The sequence below is a fragment of the Phascolarctos cinereus genome, unplaced genomic scaffold (genome assembly GCF_003287225.1).
Source record: "Phascolarctos cinereus isolate Bilbo 61053 unplaced genomic scaffold, phaCin_HiC Scaffold_4;HRSCAF=312, whole genome shotgun sequence".
Classification (NCBI taxonomy): domain Eukaryota; kingdom Metazoa; phylum Chordata; class Mammalia; order Diprotodontia; family Phascolarctidae; genus Phascolarctos; species Phascolarctos cinereus.
Window position 1 is genome coordinate 659,002,705 of NW_027555847.1, and position 21,712 is coordinate 659,024,416.

The following is a 21,712-nucleotide window of genomic DNA, read 5'->3' on the forward strand; positions in this document are numbered from 1 at the left end:
AAAAGCTTGTTAATAATAATATCTAACACTTATATAGCCCTACATTCCAGAAATTGTGCTAAGCACTTTACAAACATTATCTCATTTGATCCTCCCAGCCCTGTGAGGTAGGTACTATTTAAAATAACATTAAGGTAATATTTAAGTATAGATACTATTTAGAATTAGAAAAAGAATCCATTTTACAGATGGGGAAATGGAAACAAACAGTGATTAAGTAACTTGCCTAGGGACACACAACTAATAAGTGTTTCAGACAAAATTTGAACTCAGGTCTTCCTGACTCCAGGTCTGGTGCTCTGTCCACTGAACCACCTAGCTATTGATTAATGGATTGATTCTACCTCAGCAACGCATCATGCTCACTATTTCCCCTCTATGACAGGCTGTCGTTACCACTGGCCTAGATTATTTTAATAGCCTCTTAACCGGTCATCCCTGTTTATCCACTTTCTGACCTCTTGTGATGGATGTTTCCTGCCTTGACTCTCTACATCTCTCCCCTGGCAATCATATTTACTCTTTCTTTTCTTTTCTTTCTTTTAATTAAAATTATATTTTTTTCCAATTAAATGTAGAAACAATTTCTACCATTTGGTTTTTTCCAGATTTTGAGCTCCAAATTCCTACATTCTCTCTCTTCCTCCAATCCTTTATACCAATAAGCTGGAGTTCCTTATGAACAGAGCTGTTCATGTTAGTCTGCTCAAGATACTAAAATGGCATTCAAGGCCCTATACATTCTGATTTCTGCCTTTCCTTTCCAGCCTCATGTTGTATTCTACCTTCCAACCAAACTGTACTAGCTTCTGTCCTCCTCCTGTCTATTGGCCATGTCTTTACCTATGCTGGTCCTTATGCATGGAATGTCCTCCTTCTTCCTCTTAACACTTTGAATTCCTAGCCCAACTCAAATGCCATAACTCCCATGAAGCCTTTCCCCATTTGCCCTAGTTGGTAATAACCTTCACCTTCAAACCTCATGCAGTACTTCCTTTACTTACACTTCTCAAATTCATTTATCATGTAATATCATGAGTGTTGACCTGTCTGTGTATACCCTCGCCTCCCTCCACTGGGCTGAGGGCATGAAGACAAAAGGATAAACCTTGTATTCCTTCAGAGCTCAATATCACAGGTAACCAATAGATATTTGCTAATGGTGGAAGAACAAAAGCCTCTGAAATTGAGAGCCCACCTTCTTCCACCATCTTGGTCAATGGGGACTCGAATTGAAAGTGGTTCACTTTGGGCTGTGCCATAACCAATGTCGATATCCCTGATACCAACAACCCTCCCTTGCTTGTTAAGACATAGATTCTTGGCTACTGTCTATTCATGTCTGGGCTGGATCAAGCAGGTCACTCCTTCAGGCTGGCTCCTCCCTGGGCACAGGTGCCCTTGCTACTGGCCGACTTTGCCATGGACTATGCCTGCCGTCCCTCTAGCATCTCTTCTGACCTCTCAAAGCCCACAAGACTATATCCTGTTCTGGTCCATGTAGATACTCACTCACCTAAGAGCAGGAAATAATAAACACAGCAAAGGCAGAAGAAAGCAATACCATGTGCTTACAACCCAGGCATGGAAAGTGGGCAGCTGATGGCACCTCTCCCCCAACCCAGTGACTCATGGCAGTTCTTGCCCTGCTTACCACCTGGGAACAGGAAGATTTTGTCTGCTCATGACTTTTGGATGCACGCTGAGTCCCAGCTCAGCAGGTCATTACTGCTGTTCAGGTGTTTTTCAGTTGTGTCTGACTCTTCGTGACCCCATTTGGAGTTTTCTTGGCAGAGATACTCAATGGTTTGCCATTTCTTTCTCCAGCTCATTTTACAGATGAGAAAACTGAGGCAAACAGGGCTAAGTGACTTGCCTGAGGATCACACAGCTAGTAAATGTCTGTGGATGGATTTGAACTCAGGAAGAGTCTTCCCAACGTTTTACCCACTTAGGTGATTAGAAGGTCTGTTATCACCATGAAACAGTGTTAATATACTCACACATGCTGTAATACACTCACACACCTTCAGGAAACAGGCTTATAAGTAGAGCATATTGAATATTGTTGAAAAGATCATTCCTCATTGGCCAGCCTCTATGTTATATGTACACACACATGTATGTATACATATATGTATATATACATGTATATAACATTTATACATTATACACACATATACACATACATACATATATATTTTGTTTATGCATCTCCTACAGCTCCCCCCATCCCTCCCTCACCCCAAGAGAATCATCTCTTGAAACAAAGTTTTTTTTAAAGAGGAAGAGAAAAAAATTCAACAATCAACACAATAAAAAAATAATAATAGTAATAACAACATTTATATAGAGCTTACTATGTGCCAGGCATTGTGCTAAGTGCTTTACAATGATCTCATTTGATCTTCACAACATTCGTGGGAGGCAGGTGCTATTATTATTATTATTCTCATTTTACAGATAAGGAAACTGAGAAAAACAGAAGTTAAGTGACTTGCACAGGGTCACACAGTGAGTAAGCATTTCAAGTGGGGTTTCAATTCAGGTCTTCCTGAGTTCAAAAAAATCTGACATCACTTGCAATGTTCCACACCCATGGACCCCAACTTATGTAAAGGAGAGGGCAGTGGTGCCTTCTAATCATGATTACAACAACGTAAATGGAGAGAACAACCACAAAGCGATTGAAATTGAATGTTGCAAAATTATAAAGAGAAAACTTGTCCTCAAAGAAGAGAGATAAGAAGGCACCCCCCTCTCCTTTGCACAAATTGGGGTCAGCTAGGTGGCATGGTGGATAGAATGCTGGGCCAGGAGTCTAGAAGACTCATCTTCCTGAATTCAAATCTGGCCTCAGACATTTACTAGCTGTGTGACCCTGGGTAAGTCACTTCACCCTGTTTGCCTGTTTCCTCATCTGTAAAATGACCTGGAGAAGGAAATGGCAAACCATTCCAATATCTCTGCCAAGAAAATCCCGATATGGTCACAAAGAGTCAGATACGACTGAACAATAGCCATCATGTATATTATTTTCCTGGTTCTGCTTACCCCACTTTGCATCAGTTCATATAAATCTTTCTATGCTTTTCTGTATTCATCATGTTTCTTACAGTACAGTAATATTCCATTACATTCATGTACCACAGTTTGTTTCACCATTCCCAATCGATGGGCATCTACATAGTTTTTAGTTCTTTGCTACCACAAAAAGTGCTGCTAGAAATACTTAGATGTATTTGGGGACTTTGATCAGTGACATATTTGTGGTATACACCTGGCAGTGGGACCTCTGAGTAAGAGGTATGAACATTTTAGTGACTTTATTTGCATAATTCCAATTTGCTTCTCAGAGTGGATATAGCACAACATTATCGGGCATTGACTGGTCCCCTCTTTTGTCACCTTTACCGATTTTTCTGGGTGTGAAGTGAAACCTCTGGACTGTTTTAATTTGCATTTCTCAAAGTGTAAGTGATTCACAGAATGCTTTCACAGGGTTTGCTAATAGTTGGCAATTATTTTGAAAACCATTCATATCCTTTGAATATTTATCTATGAGGGAATGACTTTGGGCCCATTAAATTTTGAGTAGCTCTAATTGTAAATAATTTTTTTTTTTACATCTGTAAAAGAGGACTGCCAATGCCGGCCCAGTCCTTTGGATCATGAGCAACACGCTCTGCCTGATGCAATCTCTCACGTTGTTTGGTAAGCCTGCTTCTGTAAGTTGGTGATAATGTGGAATGAAGGGGCCCAATGCTCTGCTTCAAAGTATACATGGGTACTTCCTGTCCACTTACTGTTCTTGTTGTTGTTTGGTGTCCGACTCTCCATGGTCCCATCTGGGATTTTCTTGGCAGAGATACTGCAGTGGTTTGCCATTTCCTTTTCCAGCTCATTTTACAGATGAGGAAACTGAGGCAAACTGGATTAAGTGACTTGCCCAGGGTCACCCAGCTAGTAAATGTCTGAGGCCAGATTTGAACTCAGGAAGATGAGTCTTCCTGACTCCAGGCCCAGCACTATATCCACTGTGCCACCCAACTGCCCATCTGCCTACTACATGGTGAAAAAAAATTTTTATATTAACTTCTAGGCAAGAAATGAGAGTTATTACAAAAGACACTAATAAACCCAAATAATCTCTTTCTGGCAGTGGCTGAAGGAAGGACTTCTGTAAGCCTCTGGGTGCAGAGAGAAAGAAAAGTGCTACCAGCAGCCACCCCTCACCCAGCTCAACACATGATCATGCTCATGGCATAGCTATTTTTCTCTCTTTATTAGGTCTATTCTTTCCTGCAAAAGCAGGTGAGAGTGTATTACAGACAGCTATATACTTGTGAGTTGTAAAAGATTAGAAAGGTCAACCATCAGAGATCCAGAAATTGGAGTCCACACCGGAGTTTGCCAGAAACCAAGCTCTTCATAGATGGGTTTTTATTGAAGAGTTGATTAATGGATGCCATGTTTGCCTTCCTACGAATGCTCTCCATCATATAACATCCTTTCTACATAATGCTCAGAATTGAATATGAGAGACAGTTAGACCGGGCTGACGGACCATTATGGCCTCATTACTGCAAACTTTATTCTCTTAATGCAGCCCAAGATTGAAATGCCCTTTTTGGGGAGACTTTCTCATCATACTGCTGATTCATTTTAGGCTTGCAGTCTACCAAAACCACCAGATCTTTTTCATATAAACTGTCTACCCATGAATTCTCTATCTTGTGCTTGTAAGATGCATTTATCCCCACTAAATTTCACTTTATTCAGCCCAGTGTTCTACCTGCTCACGATCTTTTTGGATCTTGATTTTACCATCCAGTGTATTAGCTATCCTTCCCAGCTTTGTGTCATCTGTGAATTTGATAAATATGCCATCCACACCTTTGTCTAAGCCAGTGATTAAAAATATGAAACAGCACAGGGCCAAATACAGCTTCCTGGGTGTATTGCAATGAGACAAGTTGAGATGGCACCATTAATAACTACTCTATAGGTCTGGCTAGACAATAGCTCTGAATTCATACTAGTCATATTCACTTGATTTAAATTCCAGCCCTGGTGGGAAAACATGACCCTGCTGTGGGACAATGTAAAAATCATGGGCTCCCTGGATTAGAAGATGCTATGCTTTTTCCCCCACTGGCCTAGTCCAGGAGTGTATGGATCCCATCCATCCCAAAGTGGGGATTGCCATGATCTACAGCCTAAGTGAGGCCTCATTCATAGCCAAGCAGGCTGGAGCACCAAGAGCAGCTGAAGAAATTATCTCTGCCTGGCCAGAATCAAGGAACCTGAGCTGGAAGGAGCATCAGAAGCCATCTCATCTAATACCTACCTGGACGTACATACCCCACCGGAAGTCATCCATCCTTTTCTTGTTTGCTAGGCCATGAGGTTAAGTGACTTGCCCAGGGTCACACAGCTAGCAAGTGTCAAGTGTCTGAGGTCACATTTGAACTCAGGTCCTCCTGACTCCAAAGCCAGAGCTCTATCCATTGTACCACCTAGCTGCCCCAGTCATCCATCCTTTGCTGGAAGACCCCTAATGAGAGGCAAGTTACTGTTTGCTCTAGTAGTCCATTTCTCTTTTGTATAGCGCTAATTGTTAGGAAGCTTTTTTTTAATTAAACTTAAATCTGTAGCTCAGCAATTTCCTCCCAAGGCTCCTAATTCTGCCCCCTAGGGCCATAGAAAACAAATGTAATAGAGCTCAGGTGTTTGAAGACAGTTAGTTATTGTGTCCTCCCTGAACCTTCTTTTCTACTGGACAACCACACCCAGTTCCTTCAAGAGGCACTTATCCCATGTGATCTTAAACTTTTCACCTCCCTGGAATGGACTCCAACTTAACAGTATTCTTCCCAAAATGGGGCAACCAGAACTGACCCCAGTACAAAGGATTATCATCTCCCAAAGCCTGGACAACTCTGCCTTTCATCACAGCCTAAAAATCACATTTGACTTTCTCTCTCTTACCTCTTCCAGCTGCTCAGAGGAGGGGGCAAAGTGTGGGCCTCCTGGACACCATAGTATAAAGGAGAATGCCTAGAGTGGAGTTTAAGGAACAAACACTCTGCAATCCTCTCTTTAGCCTGACAATCCCAGCTGAAAAACCAGCACTTCTGAAAGAGGGCAGGAGGTGGAAAGAGGCCTGAATGATGGGGTGGAACCTGGAATTTGGAGTCAGCAGACGGGGTTTAAATCCCACCCTGCCACTTAGTAACCGTGTACGTATGTGAGGCCTTGGGCAAGTGGTTTTAAACTCTTATGAGGTTTCCTCCTCTATTAAAAAAAAGCAGAGTAATGTTTATGCTGCCTACCTTGGTGAGGAAAGCAATATCCAAACTGTAAAATCCTATAGACATGGGAGCTATTGTTTTCTCTCTCTCATCTTCCCCTCCCCCAAGCTCCTGCTGCCTCTGCCCTACCTAGTTCAGGCCCTCCTTGCTTCTTGTCTGTGTTATTGCTGTGGCCTCCACTGCCCAAGTAACTTCCATCCTCATGATGATAGCTAGTACATAGCACTTTAAAGTTTGCAAATCACTTTCCAAATATCTCATTTCATCTTTATAACAATCCTAGGAGATAAGTGCTTTTATCATCCCCCGTTTCACAGATGAAGAAAGAGGGAACTGAAGCAGAAATTAGGTGACTTGCCCAGGGTCACACATCTTGTGTCTGGGGCAGGATTGGAACACAGGTCTTCCTGACTCCAGGCCCAGCACTCTATTCACTGCACTACCTAGCTCCTATGACTATCTCCTTTCTCTACTCCAAGCCTCCTCTGAAATTAAGCATAAACAAATTCTTCAGCAATTTTGCTTCAACATCCCTTTCCAGCCCTATTGCATACTCTTCCCTTTCACTCTTACAGTCAAAATGAATTGTAATAGCTAACATTTCTATAGTGCTTACTATGTGCCAGGCACTATGACAAGCACTCTACAATTATCTCATTTGAACCTATCCTGAGTAGGTACTATCAGCACCCCCATTTTATAGACGAGGAAACTGAGGTAAACAGAGGTTAAGTGACTTGCCCAGCAGCACACAGCTAGTAAAGTGTCAGAAATTAGATTTGAACTCAGGTCTCCCTGACTTCAGGTCCAGTGATCTATCCACTATGCTACCTAGCTGTCCCTTGCCTGGAAGGAGCTTCCCACATCTGTTGATGCTTTTTCCTTCCTTCAAAGCCAAACTCAAGTGCCACCCTCTCTATGACCCCCTTCCCCCTCCCAATAATTTCTCCCTCAAATATCTCGTAACAAATTTATATTGCTCTTTAAAGATTGCACAAAGCACTTTCCTGACAACCACCTCTTGAGGTAAGTAGGATAGGAACTAGTCCCCATGAGTTTATTGGTATGAGGAATTCCTAAAGGAGGAAAAGCCCTCTACCATTACATGTTAGCACTTTTTTCTACAGTGGGCACTGAGAGGTTAAAGAATTTGCTCAAGTTCACTCAGCTTGCAAGGATCAAGAGGCAGGACTTGAAGCCAGATCTTCCTGGCTTCATGGCTGGATTGCTATCCACTGAACCACACGGCTTCTAGCAGTACAAATATTATTATTTTACAAGTGAGGGGACTGAGACCTAGAGAGCTTAAGCTACTTACTCAGTGTCTCAGGTAAGATTTGAGCTAGGCTTCTGCTGACTTCCATGGTCTTTCCACTGTCATTCCAGTGGCCTCAGGTACCTTGCCTCCCTCCTACGGTATGCTATTGTCCTTCCCTCCACTAGGTTGTAAATTTCTTGAGAGTACAGTCTATGCTGTATCTATCTTTGTATCCCAGACTCCTGAACAGAGGCTTAATGTTTGAATTTGAATCCAGAAGGGCCCCAGGAGAAAGGGGAACATGGATCCAGAGCCCTGGACTGTCACAGTGGGCTGGATATTCCAGGTGCTTGACATCCCTACTCTGTTCTATGGCATGGCCTTGGAGAGATGGTGGGTATATCACTCAGGCTTCAGAAGGTAGGAAACCTAGGCATGGTAACACATGCCCGTGAGCCACCAATCTAAGGCTGGTGTATTGCTTGAGCTCTTAGGGAGCTGCAGGGGGCTAAAGCCAATCTGGTGTCTGTCCTCTTTGTCACTAGTATGGTGGGCCGTGGGAGTGTGTGTGGGGGGGTGTTGGTGGTACCAAGCTGCCTGAGATCAGGCCCAGGTCAGAAGTAAAGCTTCTTTACCAATCAGCAGTGGAATCTGGCCCACATGTGGCCATTGGACATGTAACCTGGGAAATCCAGTCTCCAGGAAAAAAAAATGTGGAAAAGATGGATCAAGTTGGTTCTGGCCTATCAGATTTAGGGGATGGGAGGGAAATGGTGTGGTGAGTTGGAACGGGGCTGACCATTGTATGAGACTTAGTACTTGTGTGAAGCCAAGGTAATTAGCACCCTAATCAAAGGCTCTAGGCAGACCCCATATAGAGTATTGCTTTCAGTTCTGGGTAGCTCATAGGATTGTAGAATTTGAGCAGGAAGCCACCTGAGAAATCATTGACTCCAACTCTATTTCATAAATGAGGGAACTGAAACCCAGGGAGATTAAGTAATTTGCCCAAGGTAGGGAATAGAAGAGAAGGATTTGAAAGCCAGGGGCACTGCTGCTATGTCCTTGGGCTTTCTCAATTCTAAGGACATTGACAAGGTCAAGGGCATCCTGGAGGACGACTGGGCAAGGGACGGGGACAGGAGGCATGTGACAATTGACTGAAGTAACCGGGGAGGTTTATTCCAGAGAAGTGAAAACTGAGGGGGCACGTGATCACTGCACACTTTGTCTGGACTGAAGGACTGGCATGTGGAAAGATTAAACTTGCCCTATCAGGCAAAATTAGGAGTGACAGAAGTCAGGCAGATTTAAACTTAATATAAAGAAAAATGCCCCCAAATTAGATCGAGAATAAAAAGCAGTGGCTTTGAGAGGGGAGTGATGGTGGGGGTTGGGTAGAGTGGGGGTGTTTCACCTCCCTGGAGGACTTTCAGACAAGGCTGATCACTTTCGAGGAACACTAGGGAAGACATTGTTGCTCAGGCATACACCGGGCTAGACGGCCCCTGAAGTTCTTTGCAATGGTAACCCTTGAGCCAGTTGTCTGGGAACAGAGCTCTGGGGCCTGACTCCTGGGTTAGGTTGGATGGCTGCCTGGGAGGGCAGAGGAAGGCAGCAGCCTCTGACTTCTGGTCATGTTTCCCCTGGCTGATTTCCTAAACAAACCCCAATGTCTTTTTCTGCAGGGGGCTGGGATCAGAAGGTATCTGTGGCCGTGGTAGGGCCCTAAAAAGAATGAAGGTCCAAAAAAGGGGCTTCTGGACGCTCACAGATATAATCCTGCCCTTCCCACCCAAAAGTGAGGGCTGGCTCTGGATTTCAATTGGGCCCATGCTGACCAACCCTGCCATCTAGTGGCCGGACCAAGAGCCTGCACATAATGCCATCCCCTTCCCTTCTACTTGTCCTAGCTTCCCAGAGAACACACGGAGACAAAGGTAGGGGAACACCAGGGATCTTGTTGGGATCAGTGCCTTGGCCCAGCCAGACATCCCTCTGGGATGGCCCCGGCTCTCCCTCAGCCTCAGACAGGTCCAAGCCTGGGGCCCTCTCAGACAGGAGAGTCAGTCATCAGGGTGGGGACCGAGCTCCCTCCTTCTTCCGTAGCACGAAATCCCTGGGGCTAGCTGGGCTCATGGCATAGAACACATTGGCGTCGTCTGGGATCAGGAGCTCTGTGGGTGGAAGGCCCACATGGTATCAAATTGCATCAAGTTGGTATACTTAGGCTGTGAGTCTTTTCTTCCTCCGTATTTACTGTTTGTTTGGTTTTTTTTCCCCTTACGTAGCAGGGAAGGGGGTCAGAGGATCATAGAAATTTAGAGCTGAAGGGACCTTTGGCCTCTTATTTGACAGAGGAGGAAACTGAGACGGGGCAGGGCAGGGGGGAGAATCACATGAGCAAGCTCATAAAAGTGGCAGTACCAAACTTTGAACTAGACCCCAAGTCTGGTGCACCATGCCCACCTCTACACAAAAAGCCTCAGTGACTGGCGACTAACTCCCTTCCCCTTGTTAACCGCACTCAGTCTGAAGCAGCTTTCTGCCAGAATTGTCTGCCCTTGAATTTTCTCAATCTTGAGGCTCAGGAGGAGGGAAGGGCAGGACTGGGATTGCCTCCTCAGAGGGCTACTGAGAAGGGAAAGCTGGTTGGAGCTCTGCCAGAAGCCCTCTTGGAGAGTTGAAGTCCTTGCTCGGTTGGGGCCACCAGCCACCGCCCTGGGTTCCCCGGTCCCTGGAGTCACTACAGTCCCTGGGGCTCTCACACCCACTCACCCCGGTCCCCAGGCAGGACCTGGAACAGCTGATAGTCACGGGGCTGTGGCTGCTCCAGGTGCAGCTTCTGAAGGGCTCGGAGAACCACACCTGGAACTTTGTCCTGGCTAGTCAGCTGGGGGTGGAGGGTGGAGAAAGAATTCTTGAGAAAGAGAAGTGGGGAAGGTGCTAGGGAAACAGTGAGTGGAGGGAGGGAGCAGTGGTGCAGGTCAGTGAGAGGTTCAAGAGGCTGCAAATGGGGTGGGAATGTTCTAAGCGTGGAGACAACCTCCCTTCCCACCCTGATTCTCCCTTTGCTGCTGTAATACAGACTGTGCTCCTCCTCCTTACCAAAATGCTCCTATAAAGGTTCCCAGGATCATGGTCAATGCTGACTCTGATGACACAGGTATCCGGGGTCTGCTGCCCTGGGTGGGAAGTTAGAGCATGGCTCCCAGGGGAGGCTGGGGCAGCCTGGAGCTCAGGAGCTTCGGTTCCCAGAGGCAGCTCCACAGTGCCCTGGGCAGGGGAACAAGTTACAGCAATCAACAGTATCTAGTGCACATCCTGGCTTCAGTACAACCACACATGGACACACAACATCTCTCACTCTCACCCACCATGTGTAAGTCACCCTCATCAGATGTTGGGGAGGAGATGCTTTCCTATTCTTTCATTTGAGCTCGTTAACACCTCCCAGCCACACTGGTGTAATACTCCTCTGTTTTACACATGAGAAATTTGAAAGCCAGACAGGAGAAATGACTTGCTCAAGATCATACAGTCAGTGGTAGGGTCAAGACTAGAACCCAGGTCTCCTGACTTTCAGTCCAATTAAGTAGTTTTCCCAGTACTCTGGCTGCCTCTTCACACAAACACACAATATCATACATAGTTGAGGTGATGCACCTTGTGGCCCAGACCAGTTGCCCCTGGGGATGGAGGAAGGCTAAGGGTCAGGGGGTCCCCATCTCCAGGGCTGGATGGGTAGGAACCTGAAGAGAGACTACAGGAGACACAGAAACCAGAGATGGCATTATTCTCTTAACTGCAGACCCTAACCTTGCCCTCCAACCTTTATCCTCTCCCAACCTGCCTTACCTGGGACTGGAAGAGGGGGGGTCCCCAGGCTGGTGGCTGGGAGAGGAGCCCCTTTCCCGTGACAACTTCCTAAGAGTTGAGAGAGAGAGGTGTCAGATATGGCTCCAAAGGAAGCCCAGGTTTCCCCCAGTCTCTCTCCCTCCCCCATAATTTCATCATTCTTCCACCCTAAGATGGAAATTGACTCACGCACTAAGTCTCTTAGTAAGACTTATCCGTCGCCGGATCCTGGGGGAGCTGGGACAGGAGGCAGCTGGGGGCTCAATAACCCGGGACAGGCGGTAACTGGGGATGATGGGAGTGAGGAAATGGGGACCAGAGTCAAATCAGAGACTGGGTTGGAATCAGAAGAATGGAGATGGGGGCCAGAGGGATGGGACCAGGTGATAAGAATGCATCAGAGGAATGAGGTTCAGAACATGAGTCAATTAATTCATTTAACAAACATTCAATCATCATGCTTTGCCTCTGCCCCATGTCCCCCTGCTGCCTACCAAGTCAGTAATTCAAGGGTCACTCTATGCTCCAACCTAAGTAAGTAAATATCTAACCCTGAACCACACATGCCCTATACTCCCCTCCTTTACTTTTGCTTACAGTGTTCATCCTTTACCTTTTTCCTGTTGAATTCCTATCCATCCTTTAAAGCTAAGCTCAAAGGGCACATTCTCCAAGAAGTCCTTCCTCAATCAGTAATGACTTTCTCCTTCATACCTCAAATAGGATGGTGCTTATATCTAACATAAACCACATTTGTTGTCTGTATTTGTGTCTTATCCCTATACAAGACTGTGAGCTCAATGAGGGAAGGAAGCATGCCTTATCCAAGCTTACCCAGAACTCAGTACAGGGCTTTGCACAAAGTAGACATTTAATCAATGCTCGCTTAACTGAATTGTGTTCAGGAAGAGAAGCACTGTGGGATAATGGACAGAGAACCAGCCCAGAAACACACTAGCTCTATGATCCTGGGCACTTTGTTTTACATCTCATTGCTTCCAGACAACTAACTCTTAAGATGTGTAAGTTACAGAGCAAATGCTGATTTGCATTAATAGAGGGGGTTTCCTCACTGGAAGTTTCCTAAACCAATGGAGTCACAGATCTGGTCGACAAAAACAAAAACCATTTAGGAAGTGCCTACTTGTATGCTGGGCACTGAGGGACAGATATATGACAAAGCCCGCCCTAGAGGAGCTTACAACTTAAGAAGGAGAAATGCGGGGGAGGTAAGGGCACAGGAGAGGACCAGGCAGGCAAAATGCTCTTTGAAATGTGAGAGGGCAAAAAACACTTTCAGCTAGAGAAATCCAAGAAGACTTCCTCAAGGAGGTAGCAGCCACTTTGCTAACCACTGAAGTAATCAGGCGATTCCCACATCCACAAAAGGGGAGAAAAGAGAATGGATCTAATCAGATAAGAAGCTGACTTGAACAAAGACACGGAGACAGGAAGGAACAAGGCAAGAATGAGGGATAGAGAAGCCTGGTTGGATTACCAGAAGGGGAATAGTATGAGCTACAGTTAACCACGTAGGTTGGAGCTGGGATCCAGAGTTTGGACTTAATTCAAAGGAGATTGATTGCTTGCTCCAGGGTAAGCCCCTGGGGGCTTGGTCAGAGACGTCAGACGTAGGTTGTGCATCACAGGGTAGTGGAAGCAGGGATTAGACACGTCACCTCTGCTCCTCACTGAGGATACGCTGGGCACGGAAGGCAGCAAGAACAGGTGGCCGAGGTGGCAGGCTATAGTTCACACAGCGACGCTGAAGGTGCTGGATTCGGGACAGGATCTCCCACTCCTTGGAAAAGGGAGGCAAGGTTCTTTCTGCTGGACCCTCCCTCCCCCCACTCCCACCTCCCAGGCATTCCCACTCCCACCTGTCCCGGGGTCTTTACCTCTCTCCCCAGTTTCCCTTCATCACCCAGCACACCCTCCCCTTTCCCCTCTGCCCAGACCCCTTTACCTTCCTCCGCTTCTCAAAGTTGATAAGCTCTCCCTGGGGATGGTGGAAAGGAAGCAAGCCTGAGCACAGAACTGAGCTCAGAGTCCCCAAGACAGCCCAGATCACAGGATCATAGAACTTAAAGCTAGAAGGGACCTTAGAGATCTGGTCCCACCGCCTTAAATTTACAGAGGAACCACCTGAGGAGCCTCAGCTCAATGAGTGGTCACTTCAAATGCAGTGCAGTGGGGCAGTCAGGGGAGGTCGTAGGCTTCTGGAAAGGTCTCAGTAGCAAGGATGACCATGAAAGGATTGGGGGTTGGGGGGGGACTGGGGAGTGGGATCAGGGGCCAAGCTTTCACCTCCAGCTGGTCAGGCAATGCAGTGTCCAGCATGACCAGGTCAGTGAGGAAGGTGCCCAGGTAGGGAATAGGACCAGGGGGCACTTTCTGGAATTGATCAGAAACTCAATCAATTCCCTTGGGTATTATTGTCCCAACCTTGGTCCCACCTGTTCCATCATATCTCCCAATCCCAGTCCCTCCTTCACCCCCAGAACCGACTCTTTGTAGCCCTCTTCACTAGGCCTGCCCCCTTCTCAAGTTCAATGTAGCCCCTCACCAAGGGAGGGACTCTTGGAGCTGTCTCCTCTTCAGGGGACGTCAAAGGGGCTTCTTCCTAGGATAGAAAAGGGTTAAAGAAAGAACCCAAAGGATAGGACCCTGTCCCTTTTTCTAATAGCTAGACCAGAGCCCCCCAGAGGAAGAAAACCTGTTTTGTGGAACAAAGGTTTAGCCACAAAGGCAAAAAATGTTGGGCACTGAAGGAAGAGGGTACCCCCTTAGTGGAGAAAGCAACAATGGTTTGGAGACAGACGGAAGCTTCAAGGGCCCCATCTTTAAAAGGGTCAAATGAGGCAAGAGAGAGAAACATAAGGAATGAGGTCTTGTCCATTAAGGGGTGCTAAGGCTGAACTTCGGTGCTGGACACTGGGGAAATATCAACTAGGAGAAGTCCCAAACCCTCATCACTGCTTCTGGCTAGGTTGTTTCTATTCATACAGAAGGCTACTGGTTAAGTACACTGCTAGGCAAGTGTCTACCAACCTAAGCATTATATGCCACCAGCCTCAAGTCAACATACATTTATGAAGCACCTACTATGTGCCAGGCTGATAAAAGTTAAGCCCGGTACAAAGCGATAGCTCTGAAAGACCATGGGTACTCATTGTCTTCTCGGTGAGTCCTTTCCCCATCCAGCTTGGGTACTCCCACCTCAGGGACCCCAGCGTCCAAGGTTCTTCTGTACCTGGGAGAGAATCTCTCTGCTGTTAAGGTGATTGTTCTCATCTGAGAAAATATTGGAGAGTTTCCGGTATATGGACAGTGGCTCCCTAGGGGAGAGAGAGAGAGAGTGGGAGGAGGAAGGGAGCAAGGTCAGGGGTGAGAGAGCACCTCTTTGAGGTCTCTGCTAGTCAGTCTATCTATCTACAGCATCTCAGAAAGGGATGTCAAGAGTCACTTTCATCAGTCACACCAATCTGGAAAGGTCTCAGTAGCAAGGATTCCAAAGGGGATTAATCTCCTTTACAACATCTGGTAGGTCCCTTTCTCCTCCAGTAGCTCATTTCACTTCTGCATGCCTAGGAGCATTAGGAAACTTCCCAAATCCTAAATCTGCCTCTTGGCAACTTCCAACCCAGTGTTCCTAGTTCCATCCTCTGAGGCTATGAAGAACTACTCTGTAACAGTCTCTACTGTCTCTGCCAAATCCCATCTATCCCCATTCTTGTTATTCAGTCTATAGTCTTCGATCAAGGAAGAAGAGAATCAATCAGGTCCCTGAGGTGGCATCCTCCCTCTGGCCTCCTCTAGCTCACTCACAGCCACTCCTGCAGCCCTCACCAGCTCACCGCTGCCCAGCTCCTCTTGAGTCTGTATATGGGGTTGGACTGCAGCGCTGAGAGGATGGCCCGGAGGGATGAGAAGTTCCTCAGCTCCCTACAGCGCTGAGTAAGAAAAGCTAGGCCATGTTAGATCCTGTTAGTCTGTGTTGAAGACCCCTGGCATCCCACCCATGGAGGCATCCCACCTGGAGGCTTTCCAACTACATATAGCCTCCCACCTGAGCAATAAAGATCCATTTCTCCAGGCGTTGGGCCCGATGGGGTGGGGGCAGTCCTGGTCCCACCAGCACTGAGCTCAGGACACAACTAGTTACTGCATTGAACTGTGCCACAGTGGCTCGGACAGAGGGGGCAGTCCCACGGCCCACTGCTTTATCCCGATGAGACCACACAGAACCCAGGCACTCCCAAAGGCATACTTGAGAAAAAAGTTCCTGCGAATAAGGGTGGAGGTGGAGAGAGATACAACTGAATATAAGGACCTTCCTGCATTGTTGGCCTCCCAGCCCATCCCACCCCCAATCTCCAATCTCCCCTGGGGCTCTAAGTTTGAGTGAGGTGGTAGTTCTGAGGTCCAAGCAAGGGACAAAGAAGGCAAACATCCTTGCCCTATACATCAGGTATAGGTTAGGGAGGAGAGGGCCAGGGAAGTGTCCTTACTCCATCCATTGGGATCAGGGGGGTGGGGACAGATGTTCCCTGCCCAGGGGGGTAAGACAGAAGTGTCCCACAGGGTTGGGGAAAGGGGCCAAGGGAGCCGGTCACAGAACCAGGTGATCTCAGAATCAGAAAATACTTCAGAGCCCATCTAGTCCAGCTCATACTTGAATCCCTCTACTGTAGACTGGTCAAGTAGTCATTTAGCCTTTGATTGAAGGCCTCCAGTGAGAGGGAGCTCACTACCTCTCAAGACAGCTCATTACTTGGGGACAGCACCAATTGTTAGGACAGCAAGTCAAATCTGCCCCTTTGCACATCCACCTACCGCTCCTAATACTGCCCTCTGCAATCAAGTAAGTAGCACATAGCTCTGCCCTCTCCCTTATGAAAAATACTTCAAAGATCATAGATTCAAATACTTTAAGGATCAGAGATTTCATACTAGAAGGAAACTTATCAGGCAGAGAATCCACTCTGTCATTTTCTAGATAAGGAAACTGGAGCCCAGAGAGTGACTTACCCATGGTGGCAGAGGTGACCAAGCTGGAATCTGAACACAGGACCTCAAATCTAGCACTCTCTCTACTATATGCCTGAAGATAGTGACCATGTCCTTCCCTAAATCTCCTATTCTTCAGGCTAAATCTCCCCAGTTCCTTCAACTGATCTCACATGGAACAACCTTCAGATCCTTCACCATCTTGGTTGCTCTTTCTAACTTATCTGTGTCTCCCACTTAAACAATGATTCCAAAATAGCAAGGTAACACAGTGGATGGAGCACTGGCCCTAGAGTCAGGAGGACCTGAGTTCAAATCCGGCATCAGACATTTACTAGCTGTGTGATCCTGGGCAAGTCACTTAACCCCAACTGCCTCCAAAAACAAACAAACAAACAAAATGATTCCTGGAACTGAATCCAGATGTGGGATGACCAGAATTCAAATCTTGCCTCTGCTTCTTACTCGTTAGGTGACCTTGGGCAAATCACTTCACCTGTATCTTGTTTTTTCTTCCCATCTGTAAAATGAAGCCGTTGGACCTTCAAGGTCCTCCAGCTGTAATCCTATGATTTGTAATCCTGGTGGAAGCTAGGTGGTGCAGTGGATAAGGTACTGGGCTCAGTCAGGAAGACCTGAGTTCAAATCCAGTCTTAGCCACTTACTAAGTTGTGTGACACTGAGCAAGTCCCTTAACCTCTCTCTGCCTCAGCTTCCTCAGCTGTAAAATGGGGATTATAATGACACTCACTTCCAAGAGTTGTAGAGGGGATGGGATAATATCTGCAAAGCATTTAGCAAACCTTATGGTGCCATATAAATGCTAGCTATTATTATCTTATATTATGCCTAGAACTCTTAAAGGACAACTGAGTGTTCTATCACACTCTTCACCCTACTTGTTCTAAATTTAAACTCCCTACAAGCCATTTCTCTTTGTCAGAATTTCATTCCCTTTCCTATGAAAAACAGAAAAGAGTTGAGTAGTTTTGCCCTCTCTGAGTGAATCCATTCTTCTCCCTTTCAAGCAGCAGTTCTATCTTGTCTTTTATCCTTTTCTTTTCCCCAATGTAGGGAAAAAAACCCCACAACCCCTAAACTCATCCAAATGTACTTAACTTTCCTCAACAGCCTCTGCCCATTCTGAATTTTTGTGCTCCAATACTATTCTTAAATGACTTTTATATTTACTTTCTGTTACCTAGCCATGTTTCTACCTAAGGCCCTTTTTAACATCTCAATTGGACAAATAATTCCCCCCATGCATCCATTCACATCAATCTCTATGAACACCCTCTTTTCTTTTTCTTTGGGTAAGTACTGGTTTCTCTTTGGGTCTTCAGAATCCCATCCCTAAGAATTTCTTACTACTATTAGGCTGATTTTCTCTGTCATTTTTTAGTCCATGGGAACCTTTTTTTTTTTGAACCTTTTGAAATTTGCTCTCTCCAAATCTAAGATGCATGTCAGTATTTAACCTTATTCCAAGCAGCAGGGTCAAGAGGAGCTGGATGCTACCCTCACCATATCCATCACGGTCAGCTGCTCAGCTACCTCATCCACACTGAAATCCAGCAGCTCTGGGCACTCTTTCACATGTTGTTCTTCCTTCTCCAGGGGCTTTTCTGGGTCTAGAGATCCTGGGCAGGGGGAGTTAAGAATGAGGAAAAAATGGCCTTTCTCCCACTTGGAGAGGGGCAACAGGTATCAGAAGTGGACAGTTGTGGTGTCAAGGTTCTACTAGAGCAATGAGAGGACCAGGGGGATGGGGGTGAGAACAAGGGAGGAGGAACAAACCTTCCTTTAGCCATACTTAGCCTCTCACATGGGTGTGAGCCCTGAACATGAGCCAGGTAGAGACAACAGAAAGGGGGACAGAGGAAGAGGAGAGAATGGTTGGGGGTTAGAAGGGAGGGCTGTGTCCCAGAATACAACCCAGTCATGGAAAGAGGAGGTTTAGTGCTATAGAGAAAGAGACCACTGAAAATGGAATCAGAGGAACTCACATCCCAGCTCTGCCACTTCCTAGCAGGCAGATGGGGCAGCTAGATGGATAGAGTGCCAGCCCTGTAATCAGGAGGACCTGAGCTCAAATGCCACCTCAGCTGTGTGACCCTGGGAAAGTCATTTAATCCAGTTTGCCTCAGTTTCCTCATCTATAAAATGAGCTGGAGAAGGAAATGGCAAACCACTCCAGTATCTCTGCCAAGAAAACCCCAAATGGAGTCACAAAGATTCAGATATGACTGAAACAACTCAACAACAAAAAGATGGGAGACCTTGGACAAGTCATTTAATCTGGAGCTCCGTTTTCTTCATCTGCCTGTATAGTGCTTTAAGCATAATAGACACTTAATACATGTTTGTTGAATTGAATCAGATCTGTAAAATGGGGGCATTGAACTACATGATCTCGAAGGTCCCTTCCAGCTCTAATCCTGGGAGCCTATGATTTCAGCCAGGTTGGAAGAGGGAGCCTTTATCTTTCAAATAATATTAGCAATAGTAATGTAATATTCCTGAAGTACTTTATGATGAGCAAAGCCTTTTCCTCACCACAACCTTGTGAGGTAAGAAATAAAAGGTACTATCCCCATTTCACAGATGAGAAAGCTGAGGTTCATCAGAGATAAGGTGACTTATCTAAGGTCACACAATTAATATGTATCAGAGTTGGGATTGAAACCCCAGGTTATACATACTATAAGACCAACATCTTCTTTCCACTACCGATTGCCTCTCATCCACCGAGATACTTCTGAAAGAAGGACTCACCCTGCCCTATTCAGAGTAAAGGACAGAAGAGGGATGCATCCTGTCTTTTTTTAGTTAGCTGCCAATGCCCCCATTCCAATCTCCTAGGATGGCGACCCCAAAAGCAATGGGGCTGGTTGTGGTGGTAGGAGGGGAGGTACCATAGTGAGAAGGCTCTGCCACTTCTGGGGCCTCCTTGACCCCCTCTTTGTCCTCTTGGAATTTCTTGGCCACCTCCTCCTCTTCCTCCTCTTGGAAGTGCTTCAACAGCCTCTCAGCTTCTTGGCTCTCTGCCCCCCCTGGGGCTGCCACACTCAGAAAGGTACAAACCGGACCAGGTTGGGGTGGGCAGGGGGATCTTTGAAGTCCTGGGGGTGATCCAGCAGCCAGGAGCCCAGCACAGATATCAAAGCCCTGTAGCCAGAGTCTAGCCTCAGGCTATGAACTAGCCATGGACCCTTAAAAAACCCACTAATTTCTCACAACCAACCCCTGACTTCTCAAACCTAACTTCCAACCCAGTCATTGGCCTCTTACCTTTCACATTTAACCCCTGACTCAGTCATGGATCTTTCATCCTTGGAGACCCAATCAATGAATGGCTTATAGCCATGGTAGAAAAAAACAGGTACCAACCTGGACTCCTGCTCCTGGCTGTGATCCAAATGACCTTGACCTTGTTCCTTCTGTCCTTCCCTGGAAAACAGCCCCAGGGAAACATCAGTAAATGGAGACTGGAAGGAGGAAATAGAGGGATAGTAGGAGGGAGGGAGGGAGGTTTCATTAACATGAGGATATGGAAATATCAGGACTGGAGGCCAACCTAAAAGACTTAGACTGTATGTTTGTGTGTGTGGGGGGGTAACAGGATCAGGTTCTTAGGGTGATTGAGTGGTCATTGGAGTTGGGAATGAGTGGAGTCAGTGAAGGAGAAGGTGACTCGGGAAGGAGCATCTATTATGGAACAAGAAGACAAGAGTGGAAGGAAGGACAGGCAGGAGATTCCGAAAGGGGAGAGGAGAACCTGATGGACAGCCAAGGAGATACAGAGAAGATGAGGGGTGAAGTCGGGGAGGGACCTCACTAACCCTTGGGGTCTTGGGACCTGCCTCAGAGGCAGCAGGAGACCTAGTACATGGTCTGTGGGTATGAAGGCACGGTGCGTGGCCAGGAAGGCGGGCACGAAGGCCGGGTCCTGTTCATGATCGCCTTTCACCAGCTCCAGTACCAGACGCTCTATTCGAGCTGCGCGCAGTGCCCGAACTTTGCAAGTGCGATAGTGCACAAAATCTTCAGACCGCCCAGGATCAGAAGCCTTCAGGGGGCGAGCCTCAATCAGCCTCTGGCAGCAAGTACCCTAAAACCCTCTAGGGCCCCCGGCCCTGCCACCTAGCTCCTAGCTCCTAGCCCCCAGCCCGGGACTCTGCTCCTGACCCCTCCTCATTCCAGGCTCCGCCCCCAGGTCCACCCTCCTGGCCCGACCCTCCTACCCCTTGCCCTGTTCCTCACCTGGCCCCACCCCCTGCTCCCCCGGCCCAATTCCTCACCTGGCCCCTCCCCCTCGCTCGGTTCCCACCCTGGCCAGGTCGCTGATTGCGCTGCCGACGAAGGGTGACATTGTACACGGCTCCGTCCACCTTCTCTTCGCCCCACTCCTGGAGCGGCGCCTGCGGTGACCCAGAGCCATATTTGGGACTGGAGGTGACTTGGCGAGGAAGTCCCAGGACAGGGAACTTATCTCCCTCCCGCCCCTCCTAGTCCTCTTACTCCGCCTCCCTCCCCCGTCCTGGTTACCAGGGCGAGCTCCTTTCCGGGGGGCCGCTCCATGCCTCGGACACCTGCAGCTGGCCGGGGCGCTCCTGGCCGGACTCTGGCTCCGGCCCCGGCAGCAGCGGCAGCGGAGGGACTGAGACGGAAGAGCGGACCGAGCAGCCTGGAAGCGGAGCGTTCCGGCTTCAGCAGCAGCAGCAGCAGCAGCAGCAGCAGTGGCAGCCAGGCTCCTACTCTGGCCGAGGGCGGGGTCGGGAGAGGGGTCTGCGCTGGGGGGACGATGGCGGAGGGGGGCAGAGGAGGGAGGCGGGGGCTGAAAGGGAGCCTTGGGGCGAGGGCCCAGCTACGCACTGGTATAGGGGGTCACTCAGGTTCAGGCGATTAAAACTGCGGGCGGGGGGCGGGGTTGGGTGCGCACCGCTGACCGCCCAGGTAGGTGGGTGCTGGGCGGGCTATTTCCATTACAAGCAGGATGGGGACACGGGGACAGGAGGCCGGTCAGGGGGCGGGGAGTCCCGGTCACTGCCCACCTGGCCCTGGACAAACCGGGAAGTACTTTCCAAACTTCCAGGGGCTTTTTTGTGGGGGCTGGGGGGGGAGGTGCCCTTCAAATACACACACCTGGGAAGCCCTCCCCTTCCCTGCCCCCCCCAATCCCCACCAGGACCTGAAACCTAACCAGCCTTTATCTTTCTATCTTTCTTGGCCAAAGTCTCAACTCAGGCAGTCGTGGCCAGTTTCTATTTCT

General features: G+C 47.7%; 1 protein-coding gene across 1 annotated transcript; it reads right to left on the reverse strand.

Moving 5' to 3' along the window:
* Positions 1-9,513: 9,513 nt before the first annotated feature.
* RGL3 (ral guanine nucleotide dissociation stimulator like 3) lies at positions 9,514-21,688 on the reverse strand. Its single transcript, XM_078153918.1, is given in 20 exon segments — positions 9,514-9,749; positions 10,351-10,465; positions 10,681-10,848; positions 11,239-11,335; positions 11,431-11,499; positions 11,620-11,715; positions 13,110-13,231; positions 13,397-13,429; positions 13,738-13,824; positions 13,997-14,053; positions 14,684-14,768; positions 15,280-15,383; positions 15,500-15,715; positions 17,965-18,080; positions 19,356-19,523; positions 19,526-19,608; positions 19,831-19,890; positions 20,283-20,509; positions 20,742-20,861; positions 20,989-21,688. Coding segments are annotated over 20 exon segments (2,160 nt in total). The 5' UTR covers positions 21,022-21,688; the 3' UTR covers positions 9,514-9,645.
* Positions 21,689-21,712: the final 24 nt, after the last annotated feature.